Below are 26,498 nucleotides of genomic sequence, written 5' to 3'. Positions count from 1 at the left end.
ACTATTCAGATTGAAAACAGTCTGTCTCTTTGCTGTTAATTGGCCCTCACATTTTGAGTCATAAACCATTGGTGTTGAAAGGGTCTTTAAAAGCTATTAAGCAGGTTCCTTGCACTTACAGGGATGTAATCTCCATTACAGTACTCTTCCTCCTTCCCCACCTTGAACATGTGCAGTTATTGGTATTTTTCACTTTCTCAAGCCAGCTACTTTCTAGTTCTCTTTCACCGTCAGTCATCAGGCTCTTAGCAAATGCAGACACAAGGCTTGGTATGCCATTGTCAGTGTTTCTGTGAATGCTTCTCTTTATAGGTTTTCCAAACAAAGGTAATATTCTAACTTTATCATCACTGTAGTTCAGGCTTATATTTCTGTATTTCCTAGTATCAATCATGTCTGAAGAGGTAAATAAAGTTATAGGATTTTTTTTTTTTTGTCATCTCATGTACCTGCTGGGAATAGTTCTGCCTCTCATTCTGTTTGTTATTTTCTGCTTAAAAGTCACAAAGTAATCTCTAGTTCCTGATTCTTTTGTGGACCGTCCTATTCTGGGCAGCATTAGATTTCTTTGGAGGCCTTTTCTTTTTAAATCGATGTGTAAAGAAAAGCCACCCACAGGTAGAGTCAAGAACTGGCTTAGCTGAAAATCTAATTTTGCTTCCTGAAATGCATTTCTCAGCTTACTATCTAACATGGATTTTCCCTATATTTGGTAGCAAGATTATGGATCACAAGGAGAAGAACAGTATATGGAAGACAAAATAGAATGTTGAAGTAATATCTAAGTTTGGAAAGATATCCTGAAATATAAAATATGTCTTTGGAAGTTTTTTTAACTTCAGATCCTCCATGTTATGTCTGGGAGACACATATACTGCACTGAGGAACTGGTCCCTCCAAGTTTCCAGTGCTACCTGCAGCCTCCTCTTTCATGCCTCACTGTGACATGCAGAATATCTGGTAGGAGGATACCAGGTTCTGATTGCTGAAACCTGTGAATAGGTTGGTTACTTGGCAAAGGGTCTTTATAATTTAAACAGAGTTCAGCTTGCTCAACAGCCTGTGGGTGAGGTCAGTAGTCACAGTAGAAGTCAGGGAGGGCCAATGTAGAGGTGTTCGGGGGCAATCCACTAGGAGAGACTGTCCAAGGAGTGTTTGCTGGCTTTGAAGATGGAGGAAAGCAGTCACATATCAATGATTGAGGGACACTTCCAGAAGCACAGTACTGAGAGGCAATAGGTTCTCTGCAGACATTTCATAAAAGAAAGCAGCACTAGCGATACTTTGTTTTTAGTCGACTGGTATGTATGACGAACTTTTATTTATGAAATAATAAGATCAGAAACCTATGTTATTTTAAACTGTGAAGCTTATAGAAACAATGGAAACATACCAGAGACTATGTTACATTGAGAATATTTGTTTGCTTGCTTCATCTTTTTGGAAAAGGAAAATTTCAAACTTTATTATGTCATAAAACAGTTATCTCAACATAATTTCAATTGAAAGGAACATAAAATCCCCTGACAATTACTAGGCAGAAATAGTGTTTATTTCAGTGTGTGTGCACAATGCCTGATACAACGTAAGGTATCTTGCTTTGGAAAAATGTTAAACTTTTTGATAATAAGTGTACCCTTACTGAATCTAACTTTTCTTGTGTATAAAATGAGGTGGTGGACAAGATCAAGGTCAGTAACTTTTTCTGTAAGTTCTAACAGTCAGTGTAGATAGGCTTTTAGGGAGGTGACGTCTTTTCTCTACATAGTTTTGACATTGGAATGAGAAAGTAGCTACATATAAAAAGTAATTGAATGGTTGTGGCTGTGTTCCAATAAAGCTTTATTTGTAAAAAGCAGAAAGTGGGCATTTATCCATTTAGAAATTGTTTATGAACCTTAGGCTGTTGAACCTTCTTATTCTATTCTAATTTCCTTCTAACCTGATTATTTAGTAGGTTTATAATGCTGTTTATTATCCATTAAGCTGAGCAAGTATCAGTAGGACTTAAATCAGACTCAAGTGAGTCTCTTTGTAAGAATCCCTGTAGTATTTGCAGACTTAAGTGCCAGGAAGGGAACTGCTACCATGTCCTTGGCAAATGGACCTGGAACAAATGCTCTTAAGGATGAGACACAGGGAGACCCTTGCATGCCAAGGCTGAGCTCACTCAACTTGAGACTCCGAGGACTGCAGCTACTGTTGGAAGAATACACAAGTGCAATAAATCCACTGTGCTAAAGAATGATAGACCTTCCGAGGCCACTGGCCAAATGAAGTAAAGGGAAGGAAGGAATCTCTCACTCAGCTAAATTATGTCTTTGGGCTGGTCGAACAAGTCCGCTAAATTAGCAAGGTGCTTGAACTTCAGCCCAGAATACATCATCAGACTGTGCTGTTTGTGTTGTCTTCCATCATAGAACCTCCTCTCAGGGAGTAAGGTGAAGTAAATAAAATGCAAGCAGTGGCTAGCTCCCTAAGGACAAAACTTGCTTTTTGCAGAGAATTTAAGTATTGAAGTTTTAATTAGACTTGTCAAATCTGGATTCTTCGATGATAAAAGTCCAATAGATTTTGGACTTTTAAAAGCTTTCCTACTAGTACAGGGCTTGACCGTGTTCAGATGTTGGAGTGTGGTTTATAGAACAGGGTTTGACCATGTTCAGATGTTGCACTGTGGTTTATAGAGCAGGGGTTGACCGTGTTCAGATGTTGGAGTGAGGTTTAGAGAGCAACATGGGGAGAAAGAGCCAGTTAAGCAAAAGAGGCTGTGTTGTGTCTGTTTGTTTGATCACCAGATTCTGGTTGTTGTTTTAATTTGGCTGATTTATTTGATTTTGAGAGTGGAAGGGCTCTCTTGTACAAGGATGTCAGATTTCCTTGATATGCCTTGCAAATTGTTTTAAGAACAGATTGTCATTAAGGAAATAGGTTACATGGTAATACATAGGCAAGCCCTGGGAATGCAGGGTTTAATTGTTTTAGAAGAATTTTCTAGTGGACAGTCTTAGGAGAACCAATTACACCAGTGGTAAGGACTTCTTCTGTCCATCTCTAGTCATATGCTTTTCTTTCCTGTCCCTTTGCCTTTGCCCTTGAGTCTTTAGAACCACAGTAGACTATGGGCTATATTGTGCTTATAATACTTATTTACATTTTTATGCTTGACTTTCTAAATAATTGTGAAGAAAGGTCTGATCATTAAGTTACATTAAAAAATCAACTCATAGTAAAAAGTAATGTATATTTTTATAGGACATCAAGGTTTTAAAGACAGTTTAAAATGTATGTGCTTTGGTTGGTACAACACACAGCAATAGCTAAAGCATGTGCTGTTATTCTCACTTTGCAAAGTAGTGTAGACAGGGAATTCTGTGATGTCTCAAGTGCCTGTAGCTAGTACGTGCTTTGTGTATGACCTACTCTACTATTGCAGGGCCGTGCCTGTGCTATGTCTAAGTCCCCACATACTGGAACAGCTTAAGGGAACTCCCATTTGTAGAGATATCATTCACTATCTTCCATTGAGTCTTGTGTTTACTTTTTGCATTCTCTCTCCCGTTCCCACCTTTTTCTTCTCCCTTTGGGCAGAACCTTGAGTTGCATTCTCATTAGAAAACTACAAATGGGGTAGGTAGGACAGGTTAATCCTACATGGGAAAACCATGGCTGTTTAAACTTGATCTCAGGAAAAGCCTAGGACTCATCAGTCTTCTGTGGAAGTTCTGAATCCTCTGATAAGGCTTTTCATAGAGTCAAGCTGCAGCATTCTCTCTTGTCTTGTGTGTCTGTCTCCACATGTTCCAACCTATTTTGAGACTTGTGTTCATGCATTTTTCCCAAGTTGTTTCTTTAAGGACTGACTCAGGTGGCAGAGATTCAATTTGAAAACAAAAAACAAAAAACCAGTGTATCTATACACTTATCACATATTTTCCAGCTCTTCTTGATCTCAGTTGTATCAGCCATTGGAGGAGATGCTGCAGGAATGGAATGTAACCTTGCATGCTAAGTGCCATCAAAGATGACACAGTGCAGTGAGGTAAATGGTTCACTGTTTTCCATGCAGTGCACATGTTAAATGCTCTAGCTGTGTTGTGGAAGGTTAGGTGAAAGTCTTTGTCTCAGGGAGCCTAGGATATTTGTTTAGGATTGCAGGTGGTCTGTGTGTTTAAGAAAGGCTTGCACTTCTACATGAAAAAAATATGATAGATAAGATGGCCCTGATAGAAAGGAATGAATGAGCAGGTCCTTGGCATCTGGAAACAAAAGACACAGTTGTGTCAATCATCAGAGTGGCATGTTACTGGGTAAAGAAGAATCAATCCTACTCAATATTTCTACAAAAATTTAAAACATCTAGGGCAATATTTAAGCAAGAAAATATATAATCTGTACAATGAAAATAATAAAACTTTGATCAAAGAGACTCACAAGGACTCACAAAAATGGAAATATTCTTATAGATTGGAAAATAACTGTGCCACCTCATTGCCACTTGAGATGAAGTACAATTCTCATAAAATACAAATGCCAGTCTTAAAAAAGTTTCTGTGTAACCAAAGTAGCCAAAATATTCTTATTAACAAACAAACAAACAAACAAACAAACAAACAAGTAGTGCCTGTCTTCAGAACTTACTTCCAATCTATGGTGACCCAACAGCATGCTACAAGCAGAAAATCTAACATATAGACCAATGGAATAGAAGAGGTACCCCAGCAGATACTCTGGAAGTTTATAGTCAAATGATGCTTCTCAGTATTAGGAAGAGCATCTATTGGAGAAAAGACATTGTCTTCAGGAAATGGTGCTAAAGAAATTGATATGTCGAGCAAACTCGATCTATACTTCTTACTATATATTCATAAAAAATCAAATAAAATTAGGTCAAAGACCTAAATAAGCAACTTAAACTGTGAAACGTCTAGAGAAATCATACGGAAAACAATTCAACACATTAGTGTAAGCAAAGGTTTTATTTTCCCTAAGGCAAAGTCACCAAAAGTAAAATGGAAAAGAAGAGAGATTGTCAGAATCAAAGGTGGCACAACAAAGAACAATTACTTAAGTGAGGAGCTAGATAGACAACCGGAAGAACAAGAGAAAAAACTATAGCTAGTTATCTGGGAAGTGATTCATATCCAGGATACCTAAAACCTCAAAAGAAAGATATGAATTCATCAATAAAAAGATAGAAAATGATTTAACTAAATATTTCTCACATGAAGATGAGTAAATAGTCAACAAATGTACAGAATAATTTCATCTTCACTCATTGCTAGGGAAATACGTGTCAAAGCAACCATGAGCTACCTGTTAAAATGGCCCTGACAGAGGAACAGTAATGGGTGAGATGAGCTTGTAGCAATGCTCAAGTTTTTCAGTGTGTTGCTGATAATTCATATTCATATACTCAACTGAGGAAGACCGTTTTGTGGTTTCCTCAGACTAAAAAATGACCCAGAGATCTGATTAGTGAGTATATAACCAAAGATACTGAAATAGTTACTTCAAGGAGATATCTGCACTCACATATTTATATAGCATATTAACACCTTTCAAGATACAGACTCAATGAAGGCATCTGTCAGTGGAAGAATGGGGAGAAATCCATTGTGCATGAATAGATATGTAAAGAATGAAAATTTTCAGCAATATGATTGGATGATATGCTTAGCAAAGAGATACAATAATGCCCATACATGCTCTTACTCACTTGTAACACCTAAAATAAAGTACTCTTATAGAAAAATGCTGTGGAATGGCCTCATTTGAGACTAGAAAGGGTCCTTTCGGGAGGAGAAGCTGACAAGAAAAGGGTCATCAAAGGATAGCTAAGATGAAGACAGTTTTACCTCTTTATAGCAGAGCAGCCTGAAGAGACTACAGTGATCTCTGAGCTTCGCTATATTTCAAGATAATTTGGCCAAAGAGTTATTATTAGCACATAGGAAAAGTTTAGGTTAGAAGAAACGGAACTGATAATTATCCTGATTTGGTTCTTTTACATTTATATACTCATGCAAGATTATCATGTAAATATAAACAGACAATAACCTGGGTTAGAGAAACTGCATCTAAAACATACTAACTGATCACTGTATCTGGGATGGTAGGACTATAAGCCACCGAACTTGTTGGTTTTCTCTATGTTCTTAAAAAAAGGTTCATCTAGCTAGAACATTTCTTCTTTCCATAATGCGAACCTCTCAAATCTTGGCGAACCCTAAAAAAGTTTGTCACAAGCTTTCAGTATTCCTCTAAACTCTAGCTTGATGACCACAGGGTGTGTTGGCTGCCAGTGTGAGGGCTTGTTTCTGCACTTTCTGTTCTGTCCAGTAGAGGATATGATTCCCTTTGCCAGCACCACATTGTTTTCATTACCCTAGTTTTATGCAAACTTTTGAAATCAGGGAGTGCAGTCCTCCCACCTTGCCCTCCTTTTGAAGGATTCTTTGGTTGTGCTTAAGGGGTGGAGTGTCAATGGGAGTTTAATCCTTTGTCACCTCTGTAGATAGTAGATAGTGCTTTGGCAAGTACTAGCTTGGAAAGAATGGAAACCACTTAGAGACCATGTCTTTAGTCTAAATATGAGATGACTGCATTAAGATTAATGTTTTGGTAGCCGTAGAGGTGAAGAATAGTAAAGGAAGGTTTCAAAAGAGAGTAATTTGATGTGGCTTCCTTGTCTTCAGAGCAGATGGCTGGAACAAAGAAGATAGACATTTTCAGTCTGTTTGATGGGAGGAAATGGAGATGAAGTAAACAGAAAGTTAGAGGATATGGAATGAGGCCAGCAGGTCTGTGGCTAGCATAGCTAAGCTAAGGTTTATTGAGTACTGGCCTACAAATCCAGTGGGTGATGCACCAATGATCAGAATCATGGAACAGGATCAATGATCTCCATGATAACAACAGAGTCAGTGTTGCCTGTAAGTGGTGTATTCACTTAGAGTTTCCTTTTTTTCTGGTACCCAGCTCTGGTTACCATGGCGGCAGTGAGGCAATCAGAGGAAAGTGGTTTCGGAAAGTGGCAAAAATGACCCGGTTAAAGACAGTTTCGGGAACCTTCTGCAGTGTAGTGTGGCTCAGAGAAACGGTGCTGGATAGTTGTTGACTTGTGTTTGATTTTGAAGCAACTGTTCTTACCATGGTTGGAAATCTTTGCCTTCATCTCCCAGAGCCTAATGTTCCTGTTCTCAAGCTGAGAGAGACTAATTCACCACCTTGTGTTGTAAACACTCACTCATTTTAACTGATTACACCTCCAGTGATTCTCAAATCACTAAAATTACTAATTGCTATTCCTTACACATCAAAGAGTGAATCCTGAATAATTAACCCCAAATAAAATTAGATGAATTGGCCCTTTTAATTAGAGTCCCTGCTGCTGTTTGTTCTGAGCTTCCTTTTCTTACTGTTAAGAGACTTTTAGAATGATTAAAACTGTTTAAGGCTTAAACAGCCAGTGACCTTTGAATACAATATAAATCCATGAAAGCAATATTTCAGCTAGCAGGTGGTGAAGTAAATTTTTAGAGCAAGTACCTGTCAGCTCCAGTATTCCTGTGGGGGTAAATGCATGCCAAAAAACAACCACCTTGAAATGAAATGAGTGTCTCTATTTGATTATTTTTATAGCATTTATGCATTTGCTAAGCTTCAGGCTTGATGAAATAAATGGCAGGGTTGAAGGAGAGTGAGTAATGGCTGGCATCATTTTTTATAAATAGTAACAAGAATTTCTCAGCAAGAAGAACTTCAAGTGCATAAAAGATGAAGACTGGAGAAATTGCAGAAGTCTCCTAGGCAAGCAGCCGTTTATGTCTGAATTTCCTGATACTGAGGAAGAAACACCAGCATGGGAAGTGGACCTTTGAGAGATTTCTGGACCGTGGTTATGGAGCATGGCTTCCCAGCCTCTCCATGCCACCCAAATTCCTTCCTTCTTCAGGAGACCCTGAATGCTGTTTTTCAGCCTTCAAGAGTTCTAAGAGGGGCCAGTACATCAGAATTCCCCAGATATCTCAGTCCCGCATCTCAAATCTACACAGTTTGACTACTTGTAGCCAAATTTTCTGCACTGGAAGGAAATTCTTTATCTATAACCTGATGTGATTGGGTTAATTCAATTACTTATTTTTCTTTATAATTTAAAAGTGAACTTTAGCTTCTTATTGTGGAACAATTGCAGGTTTTAAAGCAGCTTTGAAAAGCTAGTCTCAAGGACTCTTTTTTTTTTGAACCTAGCTTATCCAAATATTTGCAATATTTGCAACTTGTATGGTCAGAGTAGGCCTACATAACACAAGTAATTAACCAATACAACTTAATAACATAGAATTTTTTGAGACTTGATCAGGTTCCATCTTAGTATGTTTCTTTTGATCTCAATTCTGTTGAGAATTGGCTTTTGTTCATTGTGTTTTTCTATTTCTAATCTCAGACAAATTTTCATGGTAATCAGTGATGCTTAACTGGAAATACATCTCAGAGTCTCCCAAGACACTTTGTAACATACTTTTGTTTGGCTCCTCAGTGCAAAGTTTCTGGCTTAAGTATTACAGAGCGCTAACTTCTATTGCATGTGGTAGATAACAATGAGTGGCTGATTCCAGTTTATTCTTCATTAATGTATTCCTAGTCTTAGAACCAAAACAGTAACATATGTAAATGTGTTATTAGTTTCTATTTTCCTAAATAACATTAGGATCCAAAGCACTCTGGGAATGAAAGGGTTAATTTTAGCTCAGACCTCTATACAAAGTCCATCACTGAAGGAAGTCAGGGTAAAAACCTGAAGCAAGGAGGGACCCTGCAGATGACCTATGGTAGAGGTGTTTTTTACTGCTTTGTTCCTTCTGGCTCCCTCAGTGTGCTGTCTATGTACCTCACCTACCTCAGGGCAACCTTCCCATGGACAACATCTTACACAGTGGCCTCAGCTCCGCTCTCCCAATCAATCACAAATCAATCAAGAAATAGCTCTGCAGCCATGCTGATAGGCCAATTTTATGATCACATTTTCTATTTTTCAGTTGAAGTTCCCTCTTTCTAGATTACTCTGTCTTAGGTCAAGAAGACATAAACAAACAAACAAACTAACAAACAAAAAACAAAAGAATAAACCCAAAACCCCCAGCCAGCACAACATGTAAAAAAGCATCCGTGTAAGTTCAGAGGTACAAGTAGAAAAGACAATAAGAACTTGAAGAGTGGAGGGTGGCAATAGCAGTTAAACAGCAGGACTTATGAAAACGGAATATTTCTCTACTCCGAAATCCACCGGAGAGTTTTCCGTTTGTTGGTGGTAAGTGTATAAAATTATAGTCAATAGTGAAAATATAAGATCAGTGCCAAGCCAAAGTACATGGCTTGAATCTGAAAATGGACTCCCAGACAGAGTTATTAAATTAGCAGGCTGGCAAGCCAAGGACGGGTAAGATTCTGCACAGAGCTTTACCAACTTAAGACAGAAATGCATTGCTCTTCATAATGCATATTCCATGATGGTTGAGGAAGGCATTCTTGTTAGTACGACCTAAGACAGTCTCAGTTTTGTTAATGAAATAAAAAAGAGGGAGAGACAGAGAGCCTTTGGAGCTGCTTGGCAGGAATCTGACATGTGCCAAGGACAAGAAAATGGGCTGCTTGGCAGGAATATGACATTGGGCAAGGACAAGGAAGTAGGCTTCTGGCAGGAATCTGACATTAGGCTAGAACAAAGAATTTCAGGTAGGAATCTAAATCTTAGTCTAGAACAAAGATGTTATCTCAGGCAGGAATCTAAATATTAGGCTAGAAGAAAGAAGTAATTTCAGTCAGGAATCTAAATTTTAGGCTAGAACAAGGAAGTAGGCTTCAGATATGAAGATGACCTTGGGCTAGGACAGGTAAGTAGGCGCAAATACTTTGGTCATCCTGATAAGCTCTTAGAAACAGTGATCATGGGAGTGTTCATGTAATTGAGTCTAATGCCTTGCTTGTTCTTTAACTATTTGTGTTTATTGTATTGCTTGTTCCTTGACCATTTGCATCTATTGTATTGTTAGACCTTCAACCTAGAACTGACCTTAATACATGCAGGTAATTAAAATGGTATAAAAGCATAAAGGAGGCGGGGGAATGGGATAGGGGTTTCTAGGAAGGGGAAATGGAGAAAGGGTATGAAATCTGTATTGCAAATAAACAAAATATCCAATAAAAAAGATTTTAAAATAAAGATCCAGTGCCAAGCTTTGCAGTGTCCTTTTTTGAATGGCTACTTTAACTGCATAGGACTTCATTGAACTATATGCTCTTTGAGTCTGGAAAATCATGATGTGTGATGGCTTTTATTTATTATCTTTCATACAATGAAGTTTCAAATATAATAGTAAATAATAAACTGTGAAGTCAGATTGCTTCCACATCCATAGCACTCGTATTTCCGGATTCTATATCACTCGTTTCCTTCATCTCCTGTTCCATGGCTAGCTCACTTTATGGAATGAGACTTTATTCTGAGAAATTCCTGGAAGATCAATAGAACTTTCTGGATACCCCCTGATCATGGATGTTTGTGAAAGTCTATTCATAGATCGTTGATTATTGAAGAAAAATCCAGAGCAAATGCAGATGGTTGCAACCCTTCTGGAGGCTGAAATATCCCCAGACCAGAAAATAATTTAGAGTTCAGGACTTGCCATTATTCTTGGCAGACAGATTCTCAACAATTTAAGTTGTAAACAATCAGAAAGAAATAAATCAACAACAGCAATAGCAGCAGCAAAATAAAACCAAACAGGTCCTTTAAAACTGAAGTCCTCTGCTGCTTGGCCACCAGAGCCACAACCCCCTGAACCATTCATGCTAGTCTGGTCAGTAGAAGTTTTGCTGTATCTTACATTAATAATTAGAAAGGACAAAACTTGACTATAGAAAAGTACATATTCTTTCACAGTTCATTTGAGTTCATATTTAACATATAGTTATATTATATATATATATATATATATATATATATATATATATATATACATGTATTTATATGTATAGCCAATTTTTATATGCAGTATAAGGAGCACATATTCAGTAAGTAATAAGCTCTTGATAAATTATTCATAAAACAGGAAGCAGAGCTGCAGCCATCTCCTAACTGGCCTAGTAGGGAAAACCAATAGACAGGTAATAAAACTGATAGCAGAACTTGTGCAGTTGTGTTTCTCTGTACTTTGTCATTGTTGATGAATGTGGCAAGCACAGAATCAACAGTGCTACAAATCGCTTCATTGCCTATTGATGCATTGTGTTGAGGTCCTCCTCTCCCTCAGGCTCTGTGGCTGTCTTTGAAGAGAACTGTTTCCTTGGATGGTCACTACTGGGCATCTGCAAATGGATGGGATTGTTTGGAGAGAGTCATTCAATACACTAGTATTTACTTACCAGCTTCTTTTCTGAGTTGTACATTACGATTTTTTTTTATTGTTTTTGTCTTTTGATGTTGGGTTGATCTTTGACCATATCGTGACTTGAAGATTTTTATTTCATCTTTTTACACTGAGAATTTTCACAGTTTAGTATTGGGGTTGAGGGTATCTCAATAACTCGTAGAAGACTAACACATCTAGTTCAACTTGCTGTCCTGTTTACTTTCATTGCCCATATTTGAAAGTTAATGTTTATGGACGTGTTGCTGTTTGGATCACAGTTGCTCTGCTTTTGTTAGACAGGCAGCACCTGGGAAATTCAAAAATTCATGTGAGTCTCGTGCACTTTTCAGAAGCATGTACTCATTCACTTCGTGTATCTTGTTCTATGTTTTCTACTGAGAACATGACTCTTTACAGCACAGCACTATGTGGTAGAGATGCGTGATCTGCTCTGTCAGCTGTGGCACAGAGGTATCCACCTCTGTGCTGAGAGGTTATCTGTGAGGTTAAGAAGAGTTCCGCTGAAGTCAGTTTACTTCCAGAAATTCAGTATTAGATAAATACTGAGAGAGACTGTCCAATTTAAAAGTGGGGAGACATCATCCTTTTCAAAGATAATAAGTCTTCTTGCTTTTAGTCTGAGAATCTCAAAGAGCATTTTGAGCTAAGTTATTTAGAAAGATGACTGCACATTACATTTTAGCTTGGGTAAATATAGGGATGCATTAAAATTAAACTCTGGGTTTGGGTAGATTCTGCGAGTCATTTCAAAGTATCTTCCTTCTGATTCTTAAAAATGGCAAAGTTACAATTCATATTTATGGTATAGAATTCAAGATAAACACAGAGAGAAGAGAAAGCAGCATTTGTTGTGTCATAAGCTCGGGGTAACCTCTATTAACATCTAGCCATGTAGGAAGCACTATGTACACTATAAGCCCTCTTCAGAGCCTGACCTCCCTTTCCTCCACTTGTTAATATACTGCTTCTTCCTATCCTGCCCCCAGATAGTCCGTGACTCACTTCCTTACTCCATTTAAGTTTTTACCCAAATGCCATCCTGTTCTTTAAAACTGCAGCACCCTGCCACCACCCCAGATATCCCTCCTTCCTCCCTCTGTCATTTCTCCTCCGTACTTACTGCTACTTCACATTCAGCTCATATTATCTGTTTATTTCTTAATCATCCCTCTTTTCCTGCTCCAGTGCAGGTTCTAAGGGGCAACATTTCCATTGGTTTTGTGCATTTATCTGTTTGTACCTTCATATGGCAGAGTCTTGGTAACGCCCGGTGCACAGAGGGCACTGAATAAATAAGAGACGACAGAAAGAAATGACACCAGCAGCTTGGTGGCCCTCCTGCTTTCCAGTCTTTGAGTGACTGAAGTCTCTTTGTAAGCAGTGCTATGCTAATGGTTTTCTCTATGTAGCATCATGTTGAAGATTCAACCTAGGCCTTGTTGCAGGGTTTTTTTTTAATTGTTGTTGTTGTTACTTTGTCAAAGGATAAATTACTGAATGTGGATATCCCTTAATGAAAGCCTATAAATACAGTTAAGGATTTGATACCCTTTGCAATATTTTTTCAAGTGATGTGCCCAGTATGATCACACGTGGGTCATTACCTGCTTATTTTAACATGATATTTCCAACTGATGGATGGTGTTTGTAGAAACTCATATAATGACATCTAATGTGAATATTTGATACATATGTGAAAGAGCAAAACAGTAATTCACATCTCTGTCCCCTCGGGTATTTTTTCATTAGTTATTTTAACCCTAGTCTTTTCTTAAAAATAATAGTCTGGTAGAGTTTTAAGTATAGTCTCAATTAGTAATTTATTTAGTTAAGTAGAAGTTGGAAGGATAGAAGATTAATTTTTCTAATATCTTGTCATGCATGTCTAGGGTGTCAAACTTAAGGTTGTCCAGATAGGAAGTAAAAGGACTTTAGTCAGTGTTGTGTATTTCCTTATTCATGGTGGAGCTTGTTTCATCAGGAGAGGTATTGGTGCTATTTTCATGACAATGATGACAGACAACCAGCAGTGGCCATTATTTGCCTTGAGAGTGAACACTCCCCTAAGAGTTCTCAAAAGAGTTAGAGAGAGCAGGAATCCTGGCACTGCGTGTTAAGGCCTCTGTGACAGTCTTTCTTTGGGTCTGTGACTATTCTGAGGTCTTGTGCCATTTCACATTCTGTCCCCTCTCCATGTGACAGTATTTCAGGAGCTACCACACTCCATGAACCTTGAAAGATCTGGTGATTTACATAGGAGTATCTGGATCCATGAGTCTGGCAAGCTACCTTTGTCACAGAAAAGACAGGAGCTGGGCAGAATGCAGAAAAGCTTCATTCCTTAGAGAAGCCGCATGTTCCTGTTTTTAGTTTTGAACAGAGGGAGCCCATAGGTTGAAAAGACTGAGAAGGTCATTCATTGGCTGAGTAAGGTTTGTTTTTTTGCTCTGTAACATCACAGCACTTTCTGGGGGTTTTCAAGGGACTGCTCAGCTAAGCATCTGGTGATAACATAGGTTCCTCATCTGGTTCATTTCATGTCCTCACAAGATGCCCACGAGCTCTCTCCCTCCATTTTCAGATGCATGTGGGGCCTCTGCCACTGTGACACTCAAAGGCGCTTCTGTCTACTAAAGGATGGGGGACATGCTTGAAACATAAACTTAAAATTCCTTGGAGTTCAAAGGACAAGGAGCCCTTTCTCCCATTGAAGCAAGAGGGGAAGTATTGATTATTGCAACAGTGACAGAAGATTTTGTCATAGACTTTCCTCCAAGTGAGCTCTCTAGTTGCACAGTTCAGCTTGTTAGGACCACTTACCATTTTCACTCTCTGAGGCATTCATTGCCACTATCCCTGTGATAACACACATTTTGTTGGTTTATCACATGTCTAGCATTGAGTATATTTGTCTATTGGATGTTAATCTATACATCAGAATTATGGTGTACAGATAATGACAAAGAGTTGCTCTATTCTTCATTACAGTTCCTACAGCTAGTGCATTCCTCCTGACCCCCTCCCGCACAGAGCATTCCCCTCCAATCCCTCCCCTTCAGTGCCCATTCCATCTCCATATTAGCATGAGTCCCAGTATAGAATGTCACAACCAAACCTGGGTGGTTGAACTTACTAAACCGAAACCTTGGTTGTAGTCAGTGATTTATAGTTACAAAGTTAACAGCTGGATTCTTAAGAAACTGCATCATCTTGCTTAGAATGAGGTTCTTAGTTGTTCTCACATTATTTCTTTGTTAAAGCAATCAGTTTTTTTCTCTTTCCTTCTGGGGTTACTTCCAGCCTGTGTGTCTCTATGTTTAAGTTCTTATATTGAAACAGGGTAAAGGAGAATGTACTTTGAAGAGTCCTCAGAGCAGAGTTGTACCTTTATGTTTTAAATTATTTTGGTGACATTTTGGTTTATTCATATGTGTTTTATGGACCTTTTTATTCACCCTTTATGATAAGGATACCAAGAGCTCAGGCAGCTTTGATAATGTCTGATGGTCTGATAATTTGAAATTCCATGTAGAATCTTGTGAATTACAGAGTGCCAATCCTTACTGCATTAAAGAGGGGGAGAAGAAGACAGGCCCAGAGAGAACACTAGAATCTAAACTTAGGTTGGGAACATCAACCTAGCCATGGCTTCATGACTTAATATCTTGTGCACTTTTTTTTTCATTCATTCTGATTTAAGGTAGAAGAGGTTTTGGTTGTGGTGCATTTTCCTTAAGAGTTAATGAATACTTTCCATGAGATGTGTAGGCATCCCAGGATTTCTCCATTTTAGGTGCATGTGGAGTCCCTTAGCTTTAAAGAAACATTGATGCCACTCATTTTATTCAATCCTCAGGATTGTCATCCAATCAAATCTGTAGGAGAGTAGTTTGGACATGCATAGGCTTGATGGCATTCTTACAGATTCCAGGGCATAGACCAGGGGTAGTGGAGATGTTAGAACTTTTCAAGTTATAACTCTAAAATAATAAGGAAAAAGCATGTTGCAGAATTGTTCATCAGAAGTGTCACAGACATAAGAAATCCCTATGTGACAGGAGTTTGGGACCTTTCTAATCCTGGGGTTTGCAGAACACAGTAAAACTTGGACTATGGTCCAGGACCAAATGCCACTGGAATTACCTTGGCTTTTTAGAAGATCAATCATTGGTCTTTCCACAGAACTACTACATTGAGTGTCTATGGGAGTACCTGCCATTCGTCTGAATTTTACAACACCTCTCTGAGATGCTGATGACTGCTACCTTTGACAGCATTTGAGCAGGGTTATGTCATGACTTGGGGGTGGGGGTGAAGATAGCCTGGTAAACTGAATGGCTCTAGAGACATTTTCCTTGGCTGCTGTGGCAGGAGTTAGGTAGATCTGATAGCTCATAGCTGTTTTTCCCAGTGTAGCAATTAAAGGCAATGTCCACCATTTGTTTGCGGTCCCAGTAGGCTGCCATCATTCACATGATACCCTTTTCCAGTCTTAAACTTTCTTTCCCCCCAGATACCTAAGTTATTACATTGTTATATTATCTAAACATTAATATTATTTGCTTGTGGAATTTGATTCCCATAGCTACCTAGCAGGTGACAAGGTGAAAAGCAAGGAAGAGCCACTTACATGTAAAGAATACTTTTAAATGAAGCATCAAAACTGCATTTTAAAGGGAGGGCAGAAATGATTTTTAAAATGGTAAAAATCAAAAACAAAACAAATCCAATGTTTTTTTTTTCCTAGTAAAACTTATTTTTAAACCTTTTAAAATATTTTATAATATGGCCATACAGCTTTAGATGTTTGCTTCCCACATCAGTAGTTACATATGCCTGTAGCCCGAGCCTTCTTGATGACTGTATTAGATATCTAGATCATCTGGTTTCTCTATAAGTGTCCCCTCTTCCGTTCTCTGGCCACTTATATGCACAGTGAAAGCTAGACTCCTCCGTGGCTGTGTGTCACATAAAGTTTTTTATGACCTAGTTAGTTTTTCTTACCTGCAGTGTTATTTGGAGTCTCACGATTTTGCTATGTTGTAGATGATTTTATTCAACATGACTTATGTGCAGGTATTCTCCTGTCTTGCTGCCTGGAATGGGCTTGCTGTGCCAATGTTCAAGGCGATGATAGTACAGCTTCCCCTTTCCCTACCTGAATGTAAGCTGTATTTTATGTTAACTTCCAAAAATATGTCCTCATAAAATGAACTTCTGTTTCTTTTACATGTGTACAGATCTTTTCTTCTGCTGCTTGGTTAGGGTTTTTATTAATGCCATTTATCAATTCTAATACAATTCTGTGTCCCTAATCTTTATTCTACAAAGTCTTTGAGTTTATTTAATGTACTTGACCTCTGTAGAGTAACTTTGAAATATGTAATCTAGTCTTTTATCCCATGAATGCTAAGGCTAATAATTAATCCAACATTATCTAAGTAAGGGTCATTTTCTATATAACTTGAACAAGTGAGTCTAAAATGATGACAATTGAGTTTCATCAAAAGTATCTTTTATAAAGTACTATAAAGTCTCAGACCTGTTAACTTCTCATGTGTACTTCTTTTCTGTAGGTGATTTTCTCCCACCTCCACCTCCACCATTAGAGGATCCTGGTACTATTCCACCTGGCCCTGGACACTTCCCTCCTCCTCCAACACTGGATGAAGGTGCTTTCAAAGTGCAGGTAAGAGCAGTGGTAGAAGTCAGGTCGTTAAGCCATGGTAGGAGGCCTGTGAATGGTTTCTGTGGTTCATAAGCATTTACCCAGTGTATAGAGAGGGCTTTGCAACTCACTGGGACAGGGACTTACAGTTCTTTAATGCAAAGGGGCCAAGCCACATGTGTCAATTTGAAGCCCTGGTCAATTTTTACCTACCCATTTATTTGAAAACCAAAGGTGGTTTCTTTCTTTTTTCTTTTCTTTCTTTTTTTTTTGGTATAAAGCCAGGCCTTTACATTTAAGTTATGGATTCTATATGAGTAAGAGTAATAGTTAAGGGTCTGCTTGATCAATTTGAACCCTGAATGGACAGCAACCTGCTTTTACCAAAGCAATAGTAAGACACTGTAGGGCCTTCTCTTTTAGGTGTCTTTGAAGAAGAATGTTACAGATGTGTGTCATTGATATGTAATCATTATGTCCTGGAGAGCATATGTTGCAAAGTAACTAACTCCAGATCAGTGCACAAATGACAAGAGAACTATTTTGCTCTGATGTAAGATGACTTGTGACCAGCAGCACCACTTAAGGCTGAAGACATCATGTCCGGAAAAAAACATTATAACATCATAGACATTGTCATTCTTGGATAAGATGATGTTAATATAACTACACTGGAGACAAAAATCAAGAACTTGTCTTAGAGAAATGCTCATTTTCAGATGAGGTAGAAGAGTGTCTGATATTAGCTTATCTCAAGGAGGCATCAGAATCTTGTTAGTTATAGCACAGAGACATTGTGTTAATGTTGGTGACTGCTCTGGACTTTATTCCTTTGTTTGCTTTGCCTTGGAATATATCCCCAGTGTCCCATATGGAATGTGACAGAGGAGAACTGCCTAAACTCTCATCTGTTGAGTTCTATCTTTTGAAGGTTAAGGTGGGAGAGCAAAACAGAAATTATTCAATTATTTCCCAAATAGGCTTTGTTCCTATGTAGATATTATTTGTGCACTGGAAGTCCTATAATATAGAAGGCAAACATAGATTACATGCCATGGAACTTGTAAGTAAGTAGCGTACAATCAGTGTTCATAAGGCTGGGGTAATGCTAGACAGTCAGGCACAGGTGACTTGATGAGAGAACCCTCATCAGGACAGTTCCACTCAGCAAAGGCTTACAGGAGAAAAAACATCATGAGCCAGATAGATTCCTGAAAAAGTATATGTTCATAAGGTTTGGTCCTGTTTTAATAAACTTAATTTTGTTGTCTGCTTTAGTATTCCTTGTTTTTCTGTTGTGGTGTGTCTTAATGTATTGATTAATGGGCATAATTTTAAAATTCTCTTTTGTTTTCATTCTTGCATTCTTATTAAGTCTATTGTGATATATTTTGAATATTTGCTACTCCAAGGTTTGGCTGAATGTCGGCTGCTTAAAAAGTAATTGAGAAGTGTGTCCTAAATTAGGGATGGTGGGCAGATCACACTGAGTGCTGGCTATGCTTGCCGTTCAAAAGGTAACCATACCTTAAAACATTATAGCACACTGATGTATCTGAAAGGTCTAATAGAGATAGCTAGAAGATATTTTGATATTCCTGCCAATATTGTGCAAAGCAAGTGATAACAATGATAATAAAGTTAACCTAGATGCTGGGTGAAGCTAATAATCACAGTAACAATAGAGTCTTGTCTGTGGATTCCATTTAAAGGTCGTCCAACCCATGAACATAGTGTCTTTACATTCACTGATCCTTGCTTTACTTTGGTCCATGTTGCATAATTTTCTTTGTGAACATCTTTTACATCATTTAAAAACTGTATTTCAGTTTATGTTTTTGTAGCTATTGTGAATATGACTTTTTTCTTGATTTATTTTTCAGAGAGTTGGCTTTTAATGTAAATAAATAACCTGTTTATTCTTATATGTAGATTTGATATCATGCAATTTTATTGAATCTATGTTTTAATTCAATATGATTTCTACAGTTTTAGTGTTGTCTCTGTGTTTGATTACACTGTCTGAAAACAGGGACTATTCATTTTCCTTCTTTTCCAGTCTGTACCCTTTTTAATTCTTGGTTTTGCCTGATTACCCTGGTAGGACTTCCAGTTCTATGCTGAATAGAAGCAGTGAAAGTGGCTTCCTTGTGCTGTTCATGGGGCTTTCATGAAAATGACAAAAAGTCTCTTTCTCTGTGGACTTTGTTCTGATAAATGGACTCAAGCCATGGCTTTGTTTTTGAAGAGGAAGGAAATAAACAAGAAGCCTGTTGCCATGTTGGCTTGTGTTCTCTGTAAAACAGAAGGGAGGATGATAAAAAATAAAGCAGTGTTTGCCAAATGGAAAAGGACAAATCTGGTAGGGAGAGAGTGTTGTTTTTGAGGCTCTTCCTATGGCATTCTTGGTAACTTAAAATTGATGTCTCATCCGGCTCTCAGGCAGTAGTGAGCTGGATGTGATAGTAGTTGACCCTGCTCCAACTGTGCATCAGCACCTTTAGACTGAGCTCAGGGTGGCTGAGTCTGATCCCTGGGAACAATTTTTCACTTTTTTCCTCTCAGCTCTGGTAAAACCTCATCTTGCCAATTCCAAATCAAAATTGGTAAATGTGTGTTTTGTGTAGAAGTCTGTTTATATTTCCAGCCAGACTTTCAGCCCAGAGCCAGAAGACTGCCTACTATGTGGGACTTTTACAGGACTGAAACAGACCACTTCTGTGGTCATTGACTTCAATTTGATAATCAGGCTTCTAGATACAGCACCAGCTGAAGGAAACAGTTTCCAACCCTGTTTTGAAATGGGGAGACTGAGACCTAAAGAGATGTTTGTAGGTACAGTGGTTCTAACAGTACTCTCATCAGAAAGTCTTCCCTCCTGGCCATAAGTCCCCCCATCCCTGCAGGTGATTGTTTTTGTATTCTGTTTGTCTTGTCTTAGCCCTCTGTCTAGCTATAAGGCTCCCTGACACAACTGCTAAGAACAGGTACTGTTGCAGTTTTGCTTGGCTCTTTACATTTTTGATATATGCTCTATAAATTTCTGTACCAAAGCAAATAAATATTTAGCATAAAGGGTTATTCTTCTTTTGAAACTTCACATTTTTAATGGTAGAGATGAATCTTTGAAGACAAATGAGAGAGTTGGTTTTCTTTTCCAGAATCAATTTTTACTTTTATGCCTGTGAAGTTTGCACCAGCCTCTTAATAGTTCCTTCATTCATTTCTTCTTCCTCATTCAAAGGAAACTGAATACACTTGTACAGCATTGCTTATCACTTTTATGAGTGGACAGAATATCTTTCTTAAGGTATTTTGAAATATGCTTTAAAGGGTCTTATATTCCTGGGACTTGGACATATACTTTTTAGGTCTTTATATTGTTTTAATCAGTAGAGTTTAATTAATTAGCTAATTAATTAATTAATTCATACTGACTGAAGTTGCCCCTCCCTCCTCTCCCACTGACTCATCCTTTATACCTCCTCTCTTACCCCCTTCCCCTTTGCATATCTCCTCAGTTTCTCTTCTGTAAATAGTAGGCCTCCTATGGCTGTCAAGCAGCTATGGCATATATCTCCTATTAAGGCTGGACAAAGCAAAGAGGATAAGGTCCCAAAAGCAAGGAACAAAGTCAGAGACAGACCTTGCTCCCACTGTTAGGAGTCCCCCAAAACAATCAAGGTATACAACTCTAACATGGGCCTTGGTCAGATCCATGCAGATGCAGACTCCCTGGTTGGTGGTTCAGTCTCTATGTGCCCCTATGAGTCTAGATTAGTTGATTCTGTGGAGTTTCTCTTGGTGTCCTTGACTCCTGGATCCTAAATCTTTGTTCCACTTTTTCCACGGGGATTTTATTCTTTTTTTTTTTAATGTAAGAAAAAGGTTATAGATACAGTGAGGAAATGGTGAAGAGATAGAGAAGATTCAACACACACACAAATACACACATACATACCCACATGCATGCGTGCACACACACACACACACACACACACACACACACACACACACACACTACAAGGAGGGGCCAAACATATGCAGATAGTTGCTTGGTAGGCTTCACAAGCTCCTCGGGGACTTACCTGGCCCTCTCTATGACACTGTGGCTTGAACTTTTCATGACCTCCAGTAAACCACCTTTGACGTGGTCTGGCCCTGCAGCTTGCTTTTGCTTGCCTGTTGTTCAGCAGTTGCGATCCTCTGGCTGGCTTTTCTCTGTTTGTGTTACTTAGGCCAGATGATTATGTGTGCTTGTCACAATTTAATTTCTCTATGGCAAAATATATTTTTTCCAACACTGTTTGTTTCAACTGTTAAAATATTCATATTGAAATGGAATGTTTTCTTTTAATATTTAGTGCTTTTCTTCCTAAACTTTTGGAAAATGATACACAGATGGATACCTGGGGCTGGAGAGAGAGGGAAGGAGGGAGGGAGAGAGAGAGAGACAGAGAAAGAGAGAGCACGCGAGAGAGACACAGAGAGAGACAGAGAGAGACAGAGAGAAGGGGAGAGGGACAGACAGAGGGGGAATTGATTCAGTATCCCACAAAGAGCTGATCAACAAAGCAGCAAAGCTGTGGAAAGAGGCTGCCATTTCTAAGGATAAAATGAACACAGTATCGTGAACAATGAAGAACCCCAATTCATGTCTGAAAGACCAGTTATGATGCCTTTAAACAAACTCACCTTTTTTGAAAAGAATTTGCAGCCAATATATATGCATGATGGATAATAATCACCTTCCTGTTTACCCATTGTGCCTATTTTTAGGCGTAATGACCTCAGGTCCACAACTGTGCCCACTTTGATTTGTGAGCCCACAGTAACCACGAGCTCCCTGGATCATATTTGGATGGATCTTATCACAGAGGTTGCCTTTACCACTGCCTGTGAAAATGATGAGGGAAGAGGACACTGATGTGGAAGCACATTTATGCCACTGAGCCTGAGAATGTGGTAGTGCGAAGTGCTGCTGTGGGATTATGAATGGACAGGGCAGCTCACTCTGAGCCATGTGCAGTTTTCTTAGGGTGTTGTTTGGTCCATGAAAATATATGAGAAGGTTGAGGATGCTCTGTCCTTTGTGACCCTTGACCTTTTTCTTTCTAGGTGTGGCTTAGAGCAGCAGCAAGTAGGTTGCTTGCTTCATGATTTCTCCCTTCCTCTATGTTTGTGTTTGTAGTCTGAGAGGGGGGGGAGAGAGAGACAGAGAGAGAGAGAGAGAGAGAGAGAGAGAGAGGGAGAGAGAGAGAGAGAGAGAGGGAGAGAGAGAGAAAGACAGAGAGAGACAGAGAAAGACAGAGAGACAGAGACAGAGAGAGACAGAGAGAGAGAGACAGAGAGAGAGACAGAGAGAGAGACAGAGAGGTTCTTTGCCATTTTCTGGTGGGTTCTTCATCATTTTTTGTTTCCTTTTTGTTTTTTGCTTTTTGTTTTATTTTGTTTTTCGAGACAGGGTTTCTCTGTGTAGCCCTGGCTGTCCTGGAACTCACTCTGTAGACCAGGCTGGCCTCGAACTCAGAAATCCACCTCCCTCTGCCTCCCAAGTGCTGGGATTAAAGGCATGCACCACTACTGCCTGGCTCCTTGCCATTTTCTGAATTTGAGCTATATGATAGCTAAAAGTATATGCCAAATGTTGCTTTTTGCTGATTCAGCTTCTGATTTAGAAGTGAGGAGGTAGACTTGGAGATTCTGTACTTGCAAAACTGTTTTGTATGGCAAGTCCAGTGGTGATAGGAGCTGTTATAGTAATTCCATTAGAATATTTAATCTTTCATGTGGTGTCTAACTCCTCCTCTTCTTTCTCCTCTTCTTCTTCCTCCTCTTCCTCCTCCTCCTCCTTCTCACTTATCTTCCCTTTTGAAGGTACTGGGGATATATACTTGCCAACCAAATATGCTACTGGTGAATAGTGTCCGTAAGTCTTTCCTATTTTCAGATCTCTCTACTGGATATGGTTGTATACACCTATAATCCCAGCTCTTAGGAGTCTAAGGAAGAATTGTATTTCAGGCCAGCTTGGACTAAGTATCAAGATTTGTTTCAAAAAACAAATGATAAATTCACATTAGGTAAGCTTCTTGGAATATATTTAATTCTGGAATATATATGTATACCCAACTTTACCAATCTGCTACCTTAAACAGTAATCTAGGATACATCTGTGTTGATAGTGATAAGAGTTTCATCAATCAGTAGTCAAAAAATCTTTGGGGAAGTTGGTCCTGACCAATAGTGGTTTACTATGAGATAACCAATGAGATTGGCCCTCACCCAAGGCTTCTGCCTGGATGTTGAAAGCCTTAAATAGACACTGGAGTTCCAAATCTATCAGGCCATGCAGACCATGTCATTGTGGCATTTGTCTAGTTGGCTTGTGGGTTTCCATTAAGTGCTTCCTACTCTGCTATTCCCAGAACCTGCTGTCTTTCCTTTGGTTCCCCTCACACATTCCTCCCTTACTGGATCTTCTTTCTTCATATTTGTACTTTTGGTGTCCAGTGAGATGTCTTCCTTTAACTAGCTGTCTTCTCTTACTAGAAACAAGGATATGGAGGGGTTCAGCTCAGCGTTGGTCACCTGATAGCTGGATCTTGTGAAGATCCTTACTGTGATTAGGAACTATAAGACCCATCTTGATTCTACAGTTCTCTTCATGGAAAAAATTGTCTTCATATCATACTCAGTTTGTCCCAAAGATTTCCGTCATCTTATTACGAGAGTTACATTTGGTTTAACACACTATCATATTTTCTGCAATCCCACACTGTAAATCCCATGTCCTATAGTCATTGTGCACACATCCTGTTTTTTTCTTGTTATTGAAAAACAAGGTTTCTGGGCCTGAGAACGAGTCTGATTTGTTCCAGTTCATTTATTTCACTACCCATCATTTTAGCTCATTCATATTATAAATGACTTACTGCTTTTATTCTAATTTTTCCCAATTCCAGCTAAATGTCCCTAAACAGTTAATGTTCAAGAAACTATTATTTCCTTCCTGTCGCTGTTTACTGCCTGCCACATGAACTTTCTTCTTTTATTGAACTTTTCAGAGCATATGATGACTTACTTACTCTTACGACTCAGTGTGTTCTCTGTATGATCTTTGCTGTATGAATATGATGCTTCCATTCTAACAAATACCAAGTTAATTCTTCCTGTTTCATGCTTGCTGGCTGATACTTGCTTGTCTTTCGACTGGCCAATAATTTTTCCGTTAGAAGAAAAACTCTACTTTATTTTCTCCTCCCTTCTTCATAGATTCCTGGCACTCCTGGCATCTCTTAATCCTTCTGTTTCTGTCTTGACATACCTGATGCTCCATGGCTCAATGATAAGAGGCTCCTATGTGATCCTTACCAACACATTCTTTGCTTCACATGCAAAATGACAGTTTAAAGAATATTTTCCTAGAAAATTCTTTGTCTAGCAATGTCTACCTCATTGTAAATGCTACTTTGAAATCAGACTGCTGTGATCACAGCTACAGCTACTTAGTGTTCCCATCATCTAAAGTATACCTCTTTATGGAGTGATGCAATTAGTTCATGTACATTAATCCTGACTTTCAGCTGTATTTTATAAAGTTAGAATTATAACATCGTATAGAGAAGTCCCATAGACGTAATTTGATATCATAAATCACAAACTCTCTGATTTGACTGGTCCTATTCCAGCCAGTTCTTGTTATGAGGGAACAGGAGGCCTACATTTCTCAACTGAACTACTTGTTCATGCCACCCCAGTTACTAGGAAAGCTGATCACTAGCTCAGTGAGAGGTTTCTGTATTCCTGGGTATGTCTTCTTCTGAATATCTTCCGTTTCATTTCCATTTTAGTACTTACCTAAAATGTGATGATTTAGCTCCTATACCATCCGTAGTCCTTACTTTTTGGAAGAATTTAGATTCAGAACTTAGTTGATATTTGTGGATTCGTTGTCTGATTGTTTGATTTCATAGTGGGAAATTTTGGAAAGCAGACAGTGGACTATGTACCACACTCAACCTTTTGATGCTAGAGTTTGCCATGTACTACTTCTGTTGGCATGGAGTGGTAAAGATAGGAAACAGGAGAGGAAGTTATACACATCTTGTGCAAAACGAGATTTTCTATTTCTAGTCTTTTGCTACTGTTTGGAAAGTACAGCCTCCGTTCATGGCAGCCTCACATGTGTTTCCTTAGTGCCGTTTCAAAAAGGGGGAAATAAATAAGGGATTTTTTTTTTCGTAGTGAAAATAGTAAAATCACGAAGATTTCCCCTTTTTCTGTTGGTGAAACCTCAATTGCACTAGGCACAGATTCCTCTACTTCAGCTATGCATGCCAAGGCAAAGAACACAGAACAGAAGATGAGCTGTAAAACCCAGGAAAACAAGATATGCTACAGAAGTGTTACATTGCACAGCAGCAGGGAGAGCTGGGAGCCAGTGGCTATGCTACTCCACATTCAGTGGACTGCTTAGCCAGCTAGGGAGTTTTCTTTAGAGAAGGGGGGCTCTGGACTGCTTACAGAGGGACAGTGCTATATTTCTTTGCTAAAGCTTTTGCTTCCGCATAGCTGTGCATGGTAAAATTACAGCCCCTACCCACAGTTCTATTAGATGGATTATTCTGTTTAGCAGTTATAATTGCATTTGAGGAATTTTTCTCATTCCTAATTCTGAGGCTGTCTGTTCATGCCTATGATATCTGCTATGCACTCCAAAGGGTGGGGCACAACTGAGTGGAAGAAACCACAGTAAGAGAACTTGGAGTCCAGGGAGGCAGACTGGCTGAAAGTGCTGTAGTGGCCCTGAAGGTGCAATTGGGAATTCTGGGAAAGAGAGCAGTTTGTGAAGGATGTGGAGGACACAAGGGGCAGGGTGTTTGCAGGAGTCTTGCTTTCGTCCAGGTGGGAGGCTTAGCTTGCTTTTGTGTTTGTCAGAATATCCTCGGAGGCAAATATAAGTGTGTATTTCTAGAAGGAATGTTGGTAATAATCCCTCATTAATGAATGGTTCTGTGCAGTCTCCAGATAGTATTGTGTCAGGAGGGTGAAAATAACGCCTTGTTAATTTGTAGATTTCTCTATATTGTTATTGCTCTTTAATTGAATGTGTATTAAGCTCCAACAAGGTGTTATGAATAATGTCAACTTAAAAATGATTTTCAGAACACTCAGAAGATTTATAAATACCAATAAATGGAAAGTCTCAGCACCCCTTGGAGGTGGTAAACATATTTGTTCTTCCTAGAAATGAGAAATGAAATAGGCTGTTCTCAGCCCTACCAGAACTGAGGGTGAGAACTGAGAACCGTGGAGCAGAGAGAAAAGCATTTCCATCACTAGGAATTGGATCAGAATGTATTATTAAGGAATTATGCCTAAATGTGCTTAGA

The 26,498-nt window shown here is 38.8% G+C and overlaps 1 protein-coding gene across 1 annotated transcript in view; it reads left to right on the top strand.

Annotated features, from left to right (window-relative positions):
* The window catches only part of Lpp (LIM domain containing preferred translocation partner in lipoma), a 424,227-nt gene that overhangs the window by 88,695 nt on the left and 309,034 nt on the right, over positions 1-26,498 (top strand). Inside the window, exon 3 of the mRNA XM_028783897.1 lies at positions 17,012-17,124. Coding sequence (XP_028639730.1) covers positions 17,012-17,124 — 113 coding nt within the window. The remainder of the gene's footprint in view (positions 1-17,011; positions 17,125-26,498) is intronic.

The sequence above is a fragment of the Grammomys surdaster genome, unplaced genomic scaffold (genome assembly GCF_004785775.1).
Source record: "Grammomys surdaster isolate TR1022 unplaced genomic scaffold, NIH_TR_1.0 1166, whole genome shotgun sequence".
NCBI lineage: Eukaryota > Metazoa > Chordata > Mammalia > Rodentia > Muridae > Grammomys > Grammomys surdaster.
Note: the sequence above shows the minus strand (reverse complement) of the source record. Positions and strands in the feature narration are given on the sequence as shown.